The 13,406-nt window shown below is 37.4% G+C and overlaps 1 protein-coding gene across 1 annotated transcript; it reads right to left on the reverse strand.

Annotated features, from left to right (window-relative positions):
* Positions 1-1,767: 1,767 nt before the first annotated feature.
* Positions 1,768-5,913, reverse strand: LOC143545162 (proline-rich receptor-like protein kinase PERK8). Its single transcript, XM_077037094.1, has 8 exons — positions 4,589-5,913; positions 4,090-4,500; positions 3,922-4,008; positions 3,767-3,837; positions 3,467-3,543; positions 2,565-2,712; positions 2,312-2,473; positions 1,768-2,241 (listed from the first exon to the last, which is right to left on the reverse strand). Exons 1-8 carry the CDS (start codon positions 5,523-5,525, stop codon positions 2,050-2,052), a joined length of 2,085 nt encoding a protein of 694 aa, XP_076893209.1. The 5' UTR covers positions 5,526-5,913; the 3' UTR covers positions 1,768-2,049.
* Between the last annotated feature and the right edge of the window lie 7,493 nt (positions 5,914-13,406).

Raw genomic sequence — 13,406 nt, forward strand, 5'->3', positions numbered from 1 at the left:
AAGAGAGATTCCATAAATAGTCCAAAAGTTTTTGCATTCCTGAAATAGTCATTCGAAATCTCTCTCCCACGTGAAATTGGGATTCGTGACGTGAGATTTGGTTGCCATATCACAGAGTGACACGTGTCAATTTAAAGATAAAGTTTCAGAGAAATCTGTCTCGGCCGATAGTTTTGTAGTCAAAATAGTTTTCTGAAAAACCATTGTTTTGAAATGAAAGTTGTCCGTCACGTGAGGTTTTAAAGTGATCGGTTTCCGCGGTATTTTGAAATTCGTCGCGTCCGACGCATTTCGCTTGAATTTTGTCTTTTTTTGCTTAAAAAGACGTGTTGTCAGAAAAGATAGATTTTGTTACAAAGTATCTATATTCGATAGATTTTTGATGAAATTAATCGGTTTTTGCCTAAAAAGAATAGATGTTAGAAAAAGATAAATTTTGATATGAAACTCATGTTTTTTTGCGTTGAAATTAGAGTTGTCAGATTCGATGAGTTTTGATATGAAACTCATCTTTTTCGATGGTTTTAATATGAAAGTTATCCTTTTCGTATGAATTGGGTCTTGTTGAATGGCTTCATCATGTTGAATGTCTTCGTCATGTTGAATGGTTTTTTTAACATCATCATTGGTTTTTTCTTGTGGTTTAGTATCACCCTCGGAAGGCTCCACCAAAGGGTCATCCATGGGGATATGCTTTCTTGTCGGCTTTAATATGTAACAATCACCTGGTGGTCCAACAATCGGTTTCAACAAAAAAGGATGTGAGGTTTTTGGGGTTTCGATGAAGATGAATCGTTGGACAGAGAAGTGGAAGAAGAACAAGGTGGGTGGGGGTTTGTTAACTTTAATGAAAATCAACTGAGGAGATAAAATTCAGAGCTAAATTATTGTTTGTTTTAAACTTTTTTGTAAATTAATCGTTTTTTTTTATTTTATTGAAAATCATCAGACAAGACTATGTTCACTGAAAAAATATCATTTTTTTCCTACTTTTTTGAAATTTCACGTAGTTGACGAAATTCATTTGAAATGCGTCCGAGGAGATGAATTTCAAAAAAACTCGAAAATCATCTTTTTTGAAACCTCACGTAACGGACAACTTTCATTCCAAAACAATGGTTTTTCAGAAAACTATTTTGACTACAAAACTATCGGCCGAGACATATTTCTCTGAAACTTTATCTTTGAATTGACACGTGTCACTCTGTGATACGACAACCAAATCTCACGTCACGAATCCCAATTTCACGTGGGAGATAGATTTCGAATGACTATTTTGGAAATGCAAAAATTTTGAACTATTTATGGAATCTCTCTTTTAGAGGACTATTTTGGGAATTGTCCCGAATAAGAAACATAAATTACGTCTTGTCACTTGTCAATACAATATAAATTCATACCAACCTAACTTAGTGAAGTTTCTACAAACAAATCATTCCCACGTTGTGTGGATCGAAATGATTGATATTCCATGCCACATGCCACTTTTTGCAAGTCGCCTTCATGCTTCTAGCACAAGCAATAACTTTAAAACCATTAATTAAATTTAATTATTGAAAAAATTTGTATGTTGACTTTCTAGTCAAATAACACCGGGTGATGGTTAAGACTTAGACATATGACATCCCGTCTATCAAAGATTTCCGAATAACGATTTTTTTAAACTAATATGCAGCCGGAAAAGATAGTGCAACCTGAGAATTAATGACACCGAGGATAGAAAATTATAAAAATTAAAAGGATTCTAATTGTCAATAAGTATAGTGATTAAAAAAACACATATCAAAAGAGCAGAATAATAATAAATCATTCTTAAATTGTTAGAACTTTTTGATAACAAAATTTACATGGAAAACTTGTCACAAGACTACTACCTATAAAGAATGACCAAGATGGCAACCACCATGCTAAAATCATCAGATTTTATATACACTCACGGTGTAAAAAAATTCACGCAAACAACCTTAAACCGCGTATCTAGCATATATTTTAGTTATACTGCACCGAATAATAAAATGACATTGTTATGAAAACACGCTTCACGTTTCTTCAGCTTCTCCAGCTGGTTTCAGAATTATTGAAATATTCAGAACTGTAATCTTGACTACCAAACGCCATCCTTTGAAATAATCTAATCTGTGCAGAATGTTCTCTGGAGTCGAATATTTCACTTTGTCCAGGTTTCATCCCGTTTGACAAATCTGTTGTGAACTCAACAATCGAGTCTAGAGCTCTCACCACCTGCACATCATTTCATTTTTTGGGTATTTTAGGCAAAAAATAATTGCATGTTCAATGAAACAATTATTACCTGGCTCATTCGTGGTCGTTTTGGGGCTGAATGGCGAATGCAGGCTGCAGCTGCTTCAATCATCCGGAACATTTCTACCTGCACGTAGTTCTTTCCCAGCCTTGGATCTACCAGTTCATCAAAATCCTCGTTTTCAAGCGCTTGATTCAGTAGAGGTCGGGCCTGAAAGTATATGATGAAGACCAATGAACTTAAGTTTAATAAATAAAGAGAATTAATTTCTGTAAATTTGAATAGTTTATAATAAACTTACCCATTCAACCAGGCTTTCATCACCAAGGGGTTGGGATGCATCAACAGGCTTACGGCCAGTGATGAGCTCTAAGACCACCACCCCGAAAGAGAACACATCTGATTTTTCAGTCAGCTTCCCGCTTGAAGCATACTCAGGAGCCATATATCTGAGCAAATCACAAAAATATTTCATTTTACTGCTGTAATATATATTTTTCTTATTTACAAACATTAGCATTAAGGAGAAACTTAAGCACGACTTTAGATGAAGCATATTTCAAAAATTCTATTCAACCAAGCCAAGGCTCAAGCCTATATCAGTCCACAGTACCCGATTTGTAGACAAGCTGCACAATGAACTCATAGGAACCAAGCCTATACGATCTAACCAAGGTTCTAGCTTTAGGCAATCCAACCCAGCCCAAGCCTAACTACTTTTTCATGAGCTGACCAAGGTAGAGATTAGCTCAATTCACATACAGCAGTATTAGCCAAATTCTGCTTTAATAATTCTCAACAACCGTATAATATTATCAAGAGTTATGTTCCACTTATAGTAAAATCTAGGTTTTCAGAAGAAAAGCACAAATCAGTACGCAAAGAAACGAGGCATTTGTTCAAGAGATAGTGTGTTTAGCCTATTGATGTGATCGATACCAAACCGGTACCGTACCAAACATACCGAAAACGAGTGAAAGCATAAACCAAATACTTGTACCGATTTTGTTGGTTCGTAACAGGTATCATTGAAAATACCGAAAAATACAGAAACCGGAGGTACCGAAACCGAAAACACGAAAATGAATACCGGTAACAGTCTGATGGTGTTTGGTCAGTATAAGTTTGATATGGTACCGATACGTGGAAAAAAATGCTCATTCCTAGTTTAACTAACTGGAAACGGTTAAAAAGGTTACTTACCCAAAGGTGCCCATGACACGAGTTGTGACGTGTGTATTTGAATCCATTGCCAACTTTGCAAGCCCGAAATCTGCCACCTGCCAATTAAAGTGATATAACTTTTAACTGCAGTTTTCAAAACTCTTTTGACAATCTCACTTGCTTTTCTTGAAGGCAGAAAGAACACTACAGTTGGCTAAAAGCCTAGAATAGGTGATTCTAACACAAACTAAAGAAACTAAAATGTATATTTAATCACTCATCTTATGGAACTAAAGATAGGCTTAGGGGTGTTAAATCATGTTGAAAAGAGTAAGATACCTGAGCATCAAAGTTGTCATCCAATAGAATGTTTGATGACTTAATGTCCCTGTGAATGATCCGTGGATGACCTGATACAAAATAGAAACAGCAAAGTTATAAAATAAAAAAAAAATAAAAAAAAACGAAAACAAATCTCAAGACTCAGAACTTACAATCTTCATGCAAGTAAGCTAAACCACGAGCTGCACCAGCAGCAACTTTAATCCGGGTCGCCCAGTCCATAACCGGTCTGCCTTCACCTACAAACAGATGAAATATAATATAAAAGTTTGAAACTGCAAAAACATTATCCTAAATGAACAAAAAGATCCAAAACGTACCATGAAGATGATAATGAAGGGTGTCATTTGGGACATATTGATAAACAAGTAATCTTTGATGCTCAGAGATGCAATAGCCAACAAGAGAAACTAAATGACGATGATGGACTCGACTAATTATCTCAACTTCAGCTCTGAACTCTCGTTCTCCTTGACCACCACCAATTTTCAGTTGTTTAACAGCAACTTCTCTCCCATCTGGTAACAACCCCTTGTAAACACACCCGAACCCACCTTCACCTAAAAGATTGCTTCCGGAAAACCCATCTGTAGCCTCGGATAACTCTTCATAACTGAACCATGCCCTTGAGTTTCCCACACCACCATGGTCTGGTGAGTACATGGATTTACTTAATGATGGGCTCCCAGATAACGGGTGAGATGATGGTTGGGACTTCAGAAATTGGGAGTCTGTAGACCACATAAAAGTTATGGAATTTAATAACCAACTACCAGCAATAAAGGCACATCAAATACAAAATGTGGTTTAAAACATTACCTGATTTTTGGGAGGAAGCAGATGGCGAAGGCATAATGTAGTGAACATTAGGGCGGCGGGCTCGTCTTTTTTGCCTTCGTTTGAACCACACAGCCATCAGGAGGAGAGAGAGTGTGACAAAACCAACGACAACGCCGATTGCTACTACGCCACCTGTTTTTGATCCGCCGGATGAGCCATTTTGTGTAGCATTTGTGGTGGTGTTGGTTGATCGTGCGGTTGGTTTCTCGGTGGGTGAAGGGGGTGACTGTAAACCAGGGGTTGTGGGAAGAGATGAATTGGTAGGGGGCGATAAAGGAGGCAGTGATGAGGTTGAAGATGGTGGGGTGATGGTGGTATTTGAGGGGGGAGCGGGTGAAGGAGGTGATGGAGAGTTTTTGGGCGGGTTTGCTGTTGGTGGAGGCGGAGAGACGGAGGCTGGTGGCGGTGATGGAATGTTTTCTGTAGGTGGTGGGGAAGGGGGGAGTGACTGAGGAGGTGGTGGAGACGGGGTGGCGTCTGGCGGGGATGGAGACGGTGGAGAAGCGGTTGGGTCTGGTGGTGGTGGAGACAAAACTGGAGCAGCCGGGGGAGTGGCGGTGGCAGGAGGTGGTAACGGTGGAGGAGTGCTTGCAGGTGGTGGTGCTGCAGGAGGCAACGGGGGAGGAGATGCGGGTAATGCTGGTGCTGGCGGAGTCGCATCTGGTGTCGGTGGTGGTAATGCATCTGGTGGTGGCGGTGGTGACGCATCTGGTGGCGGCGGTGATGCATCCGGCGGTGGTGAATTGACTATGGGTACTGGAGGCAACTGAAGAGGTGGAGCTGAAGACGTATCCGGGGGTGGTGGAGTTGCAGTGGCCTGATCGGGCTGAGACGCAGGGGGAACAGGCGTAGGGTTTGAAGAAGCAGGTGGAACTGCTGAAGGTGACGAACCCGGAGAAGGTGATGATGAAGCCATCAAAACAATACTTAACTTATCTTGTCAAGAAAACGCTTAAATCTCACTCTATCCCATCATTAGTTCCAAAATGTAGCAAAAATCACCAATCCCAAGTCTCAACAAATCAAGATTTGGCGAAGAAAGTCAAGAATTATGATTGCAAATTGACCAAATTGATGATTTAACAATCAGTAACCTAAAGTCCCAAAATTTCAACAAACTCCCAGTACCAAAATTCAAGATCTTGGAATAAACACCAAGAAAAACCCCGAACCGTAGACTCGGTAATCAACCCAAAAGTCCAAGCATTTACACAAAGAGCTGGTGCGCAAATCTACAATGTAACCAAATCCCAAATCTCAAACTTCATAATTTAAGCAACAACATTAACAAAATCACAATTTAATCTAAACCCCAAATCGAGATTCAAATGCAAATGCAGCAGGAAATCAAGTAACAAGTACTATAGTAGCTAAAACAAAACCCTAACAAAATATCAGCAAGAAAAAAAATGTTTGAATTTGGTATAATCATATAATCTTTGTTGATCCACACACAGTCACGGACTGGGACGTTGATGATTAAAATTAAAGTTGGAATGAATAATAAGTTTTGTAATTTTGTGGATCTAAGAAAAGAAAATGGTGGGGTAACGTGGGGACGACTATGAGCATAGTAGCGTTCACATTCAACAAGATTAGATTTGAATAAAACATCATATCATATCATATAGTTTGTGGTTTGTCATAGTGACCGAATTAAGACAGCCAGCCCCAGATTCATAGGGATTTTCAACCATTTTTTTTTATTTATGGACATAACATTATTATTATTATTATTTGTTGATTTTTGTTTAAGTGTATCTTTAGTCTTAAATATTCGAATCATCATTATTTTGATACATTAATTAATTTTGATGAATCAGATCTGACTAATGGTTTTGTGACCTCATGTGATTCGTTTAAAGCTAGATAAGTCATTTATGCCCGGTATGAAGTTTGTACGTGACTCAGCAACGAAGATTTTCACGGTTACCTAAACGGTCACTCCAGTCCAGTTAACAAAATAAAACGCGTTAAAGACAAATAAAGGAAAGGTCATGCTAAAAAGTGAACAAGGTTTCTAAATTTTCCTTACTATTCATAAATGCACATTAAAAGTAATTAAATTCATTATAAAAACATATTTTATTATTACCAATAATCTTCTGTTTTTTAATGTTTTAATAATTTTGGACCGAGTAAAATATTAATATTAAATTGAATCAAATAGGTTTATTTTGCTGCACTTTTCACGCGTTTGTTAAACTAATCCTAATTAACAATTATTAAAAAATAAAAATCTGGACTTGAAATTTAATTATAAAATGGTATTGATTGAAGTAGAATGTTGGGATTGAACAGCTCATGTTAGTTGGGAAGCAACCTCTGTTCTAACATGAGAAGCATGACTAATTAATCTCCATTGATGTAAGCAAACCCAACTAAATTTGTCATGTGCGTCTTCCTTTATAAGCTGTCATTTTATGATTTATATCCTTCAGAAACTCTTACTTGCAAACGTTCCATCTAAGCATGGTTCTATTCTTTCTTTCAAGTTCCTTAGAAGATAAACCGAATTTGTCAGCTGCACTTGCAACCGGTTTTCTAAAAGGTATGATGATATTGATGTGCTCTCTATTGTAATAGAATAAAAATCATTATGGTGCACGACTACACCGGACACCATTGGCTAACCCTACATATCAGATAATTTGGGTACTTCGGGAACACGACCCCATGTGCCTTGGGTAGTGAAATCGGGTTTTGAACTCCAAGAAGAAGCCGAATAACTTGATATTTTTCGGTAAAAATGAGGTGACAGTGCCTCAATGGTTAGTAATTTTGGGTGCCTATAATAATAGTGCCCTTTGCACCCTTATTGTCTTGCAAAAATCATCAATGATTTAAGATTATGATTCTTTTTTAACTTCTTTGAATAGCTAAAGTAGTGATAAATATGTTAGTAAAATGGTACTATAATACCATGATATAGAACCATGTCAACTTAAAAGACCATGAATCTCCAACACCACCCATGAGTTAACTAATAACCATCAATATTATTGCAGTTGTGATAATTTGATTGGAGTTGGTTTGTCCAGTACTCTAGTCTAAATGGGAGGTTATTGAAGGCTTAAGTACAATAATAACAAGATTAACCGACTTCTAAATAGTTTGTTAAGTTGTAAAAACATATTTAGACAGGTTGAAGTAAGTGGAGAGCGGCCACATAAGTTTTGTGCGACAAGCGGTTCTCAATGATACTAAAAGGAGAAATTTTTAAGTTGTTTCAGCTCAGTTATGCCATACAAAACTAATTGTTGGATCATGAAAAAGACACGAGTGAGAAAGCTAGAGGTGATAGAGATGAGAATATTGAGGTGAATATGATTATATGCGGGCATATAAGGTTGGGTTGAAATAAAAATATAGTATTTCAGGAGAAATTAACGGTGACATGAATTTTGAGATGGATATGTAGGCATATTATTAGATTGGATTGTATTAAAAATGAAGTATTTGGGAGTGGATATATATCTTCGATATCCCAAACTTTAGCCTATATAAATTAAATAATTATTATTGGGGCATATTAAGTAAACAAATAATTGTATTTTATACTAATGAAATAATATTTATAAAATAAATGCATGTTGAAGTATTAAAGATCGTGATACTTTTATAAAACATAATGATGAGTAAGTTCATAAAAAGATTATATGGAAACCTAAACCTTAGGAAGTTGGTTAGTAATTGAAAATACTAGAGTTATTGGGAACTAGTGTGTGAAAGTAAACTAGAACAACGTAATTGCAAACAATTTAATATTTGGAAACACTTGTCATTACACGGATGCATTAGGCTATTAAAATCAACAAATGTGTTAGTTTGAGATGTTCTTTATATAGTTTGAAACCTTGACGAGTCTAGTTTTTACTTAATTTTAAACCATGGATAAACATGGCCAGCAAGCGGATTAAAACGCAAAATGCATTAGGCTATTCCTGTTGTATGAAATATTGAAATAAGGACATTAACTTAGATTAGATTCAATGTTTTTTTTATTATTATAAGTAGTTCAAAACTTTTGTTATTGCATAAATAGATAATGTTGGGCCTTATACATATATCAATCTATATCTTTATCTCTATCTCTATACTTTAAAAAAATAAACTAATTTGGACACGTGAACCAACCAACACTCCCAAAAATTTGTTTTCTCATCTAAATAGAGGATATGCTTTTATACACGCGTACCTACCGACCCAATCTAGTTACAATTCACTAGTTTATAGCCTTTCCTCTTTATCATTGTGGTTTTCTTTGTTTAAGCTATCACTTAGTATATGAATTTACACTTCTAAATTATCTTTATAAAGTTATCTAATTAACTTTATAGTAGTATGTAACGTTCTTTTAATAATTTTACCCTTCTAAATTGCCATTCATTAGCTAATCTAAATTAATATGATGAAAGTTCAACAGTAACACCTCGGTTTCCAGTTCACCTTCGTCAAAATCTATTTGTTTTTTAATTAGAATTCAAATCCAATAGATCAAGTCAACTACGACCTATAAGGCTGAGGGGTGTGGAGCGCGACAGGGGGCGCGTGAGCCCATCCGCTCGCGCCCCGGGGCGCGAGCACCACACCACCGAGGCGCGAGAGGGGCGCGAGAGGGGCGCGAGCGCGGAAAAAGAGGCAGGCGCAAGAGGGGTAGCGGCTGGGAATAGGCGTGAAGGAATCTTGGGTTGCGTAAATAGAGCCGTTGGGCTCTTTGTTTATTAAAAAAAAAAAAATTTTCTCTATAAAACCAATATCACATACCAATATCACATACCAATATCACATACCATCAACCCATTTTAACCATATCAAACACAACTTCAATCTCCAAACTCATATATAATATCCCAAAACCAATTTTTTTTTAAAAAATAATGTCGTCGTACTCGTCTGATTCCGACTCCTCCGAAGAGGATGATTTGCTTCTTCATGTAGGGGGAGTTTTGACCGCAACCGTGGTCAATCTCTTGCAAAATCAAGCCCATCAACCCCGACTCCCGAGGGTTAGAGCACCACCTCGTGATCGTGATCGATCGGGTGCTAACGATACTTTGATGAGGCATTATTTTAGCCCTCAACCGGTATACGCGGAGTCGGATTTTCGAACTCGTTTTCGAATGAGCAGGCAATTGTTCACGCGTATAGCGAGTGATTTAGAGGCACGGTATCCCTTTTTTCAACAAAGGGAGGATGCTAGGGGTCTTCCCGGTTTTACCCCTCTTCAAAAATGCACGGCTGCTATCCGTCAATTAGCGTACGGCATCTCGTCGGACGCTTTGGATGAGTATTTACAGATGTCGAAAAGGGTTGCACGTGAATCCCTTCATTTTTTCTGCCAATGTAAAAAACATTAATTTTACTTTTTATTAAATATTTATTACATTTTGTAATATATATTGTACGTAGGAGTCATATCGACTTACGCTCGGAGATATCTGCGTAAACTTACAACGTATGACATCCAACGCATATATGAGGTGCACGCAGAAAAACATGGTTTTCCTGGGATGCTAGGTAGCATCGATTGTACGCATGTTGGATGGGCTATGTGTCCAACGGCCTGGCGAGGTCAGTTCCATCGTGGTGATCATGAAGGGCCGACCCTCATACTTGAGGCGGCGGTGTCACAGGATCTTTGGTTTTGGCATGCTTTTTTTGGTGTTGCTGGGTCAAATAACGACCTTAATGTTATCGATCAGTCACATTTGATCAACGACCTTATCGACGGGGTTGAACCACCTCAATCTTTTCTTGCAAATGAAGAACTCTTCAAGTACGGGTACTATCTGGTCGATGGTATTTACAACGAATGGGCTGTGTTAGTTCAAGCTTTTACAGATCCAATCGCCGACAAACGGAAGTATTTTACGAAGAAGCAAGAGTCTGCTAGAAAAGATATTGAAAGAGCTTTTGGAGCTATAAAAAAACAATATTATGTTCTGGCGAACCCGATACGTTATTGGACTCGGGAGAGGATAATGGACGTCGTCTACACGTGTCTTATCCTACACAACATGACGTTAGAAGACGAGGGCAAAGCTATATGCCAAAACTACCAAGGTGACATTCCGCCACAACCGTCCACAATCAGTGATCAACAAAAACTTCATAACATAGCAAATATCAAGAGCCGTGAGATACACGGGGATCTTCGACATGAGTTGGTTGAACATTTGTGGGCGAGGCGACCAGATGATCTTGTATTAGATTAGTTTTATTATTAAATATTATTGTTTGTTTAATTTTTAGTATGTTTTTTTTTATTATGAATTTTCAAAAAAATGTGTGTTTTTTTAAATAATTTATGAGTTTTTTTAATAATACGTTTTTTTAATACATTTATAAAAAAATAAAAAAAAAACCGCTCGCGCCCCCTCTCGCGCCCCTCCACACCTTGTCCCGGGGCGCGAGCACCACAACCAACACCCATCTTATCAAGTTTCTCTCTCTGCCACACGTCACAATATTATTGGCTGGAGCCCCCACTCGCGCCCCCTCTCGCGCCCCCCACACCCCTCAGCCTAAAGCTATATAATATGCTTCGATGAAATTTTGTAACTGAAAATAACTGATGTGACGTCAAGTTTTCTAGATCTATGAATTTTCAACAAATTTAAAATAGATAAAGACATTTGAAAATAGAATATAGAATAATTCTATAAAAACATTACAAGTCTCAGCAAATCAACAGACAGCCAATCAAATCAAAAACCAAAAGTTAAATTATAATGATTTCGGGTTTTTTTCAGAAAGAGTTAATTATAGCATGTCAATGATACAAATGATCATTAATGATACAAATGATCATTATAAAATAATTAATTATGGTTTATTTCACTTTGTATTTTTATTTTTTTTAACGACCATGCAATATTCACAACAAACAACCCAACAACAAATTAGCCATCGGTAATGTAATTAACTGGTCTTGAACAAAATTAACTGGTCTCTTGAACAAAACCTGATGGCACCAAAACCTGTATGCTTTGTATAGAAAAAAAAAAGATACAAACTTTGCAGAACACAAAAGAACAAAATATTTTATTATTCAATGAATGAAAAACAAAAACCAAATAACCTATTTAAATACTAAAACTTTGACCTTCTCCTAAACAAACTCAAATACTAGACTTATAGATAAACATAACATGTACTTATCCATATCCTTATTCAAAACAATTAAACTTAAACTCAAAATATTATTACGTAACTTGATAATAATTATAATAACTTTCAAATAAACCCCTTAAAATATTAAAACTTAACGATTAATTCCAACAATCAACCCCTTAATCGTTAAATTTCATACCGGTCTTCACCAAAGAGCTGGACTACCATCATCTTCTTTACTCAAGTTCGTTTGTTCATCTCTTTTCTCCTTCCCTGGACATTCGTTCGCAAAGTGACCAAACTCATTGCACTTGAAACATTTAACGTGGCTCTTATCACGTCGGAACCGTTCACCATCTCGACCCTTCCCGGAACCCCGACCCTTTCCTTGGCCTCGTCCTAGATCATCCCGACTTGAACTTCCACAACCGCAATATTCACACGTGTGCCTTTTCTCATTCTCTTTCTTAGCGAACAACAAGCCCCCATGAACGTCTTCTCTTTTATCGGATCCTTTGATACACTCCTCGCATGCCTTCAATCTTCCAACGGCTTCATCAAATAGCATCGAATCCAACTCGAAACATTGTTCAATTAAGGCTACAATTTGAAGAAAAGACCTAGGCATTGAATCAAGTAGCCTTCTCACTAATTCTTTTTCTTCAATCAAATCTCCGAGACTCCTCGCCTTCGTATATAACCCTGTAAGTTTAGTAGCAAAATTATCAACCGACTCACCCTCATTTATGTGCAATCCTTCGAGTTCCCTTCTTAGTGTTGCTAGTCTAGCCGTTCTCACTCGATCCACTCCTAAATATCTTGATTTCAATCCATCCCATACTTGTTTTGCATCAGTGTAATCCGCCATTTGTAACACCATGTCTTCGGGTATGGTTTGAAACAAGAAAGCAAGTGCTTGCTTTGATTTATGTTGATCCACCGCAGCTCCTAACACCCTTGGTTCGACCACCTCCAATATTCCATACGCATCCAAAATCGTCTTAACTTTGACAGCCCACACGGAGTAATTTGTAGGAGTCAAAACCGGGCACTGATATGTCATAGAACTACCATCTTTTACCATTGCCATCTCCTCTTCTTCACAACTTCAATATCACTTGATCACTTATCGATTTCCCTCTTCCCGGGTCACTAGAACAACCCCGTTCTTGACCACCGATCGAAGAAAAAACAAGCTCCCCGCTTCTACCGTTTTCTTCTTCTCTTGCTAGACGTGACCAGATTCAAAGCACACCGCTTTGACGAATCTTCTTCCGTCCGTCTACCCGCAAATCTGATCGGATAACTTCTGCCAAAAAAACAACCTACACCGGTTAATCCATTTTTATCCTTGGCGGGAAGAGCTGGGTCGATTGATCAAGTACTGAAGCTGTGTTGGATTACTCGTATGCAGGTCCTAGAGCTTCAAGGCTCTGATACCAATTAATGTAATTAACTGGTCTCTTGAACAAAACCTGATGGCACCAAAAACTAACTGTATGCTTTGTGTAGAACAAAAAAAGATACAAACTTTGCAGAACACAAAAGAACGATATATTTTATTATTCAATGAATGAAAAACAAGAACCAAATAACCTATCTAAATACTAAAACTTTGACCTTCTCTTAAACAAACTCAAATACTAGACTTATAGATAAACATAACATGTGCTTATCCATA

The sequence above is a fragment of the Bidens hawaiensis genome, unplaced genomic scaffold (assembly GCF_021521415.1).
Source record: "Bidens hawaiensis isolate Kalapana, Puna unplaced genomic scaffold, B.hawaiensis_p1.1 tig00013865_1, whole genome shotgun sequence".
Lineage (NCBI taxonomy): Eukaryota > Viridiplantae > Streptophyta > Magnoliopsida > Asterales > Asteraceae > Bidens > Bidens hawaiensis.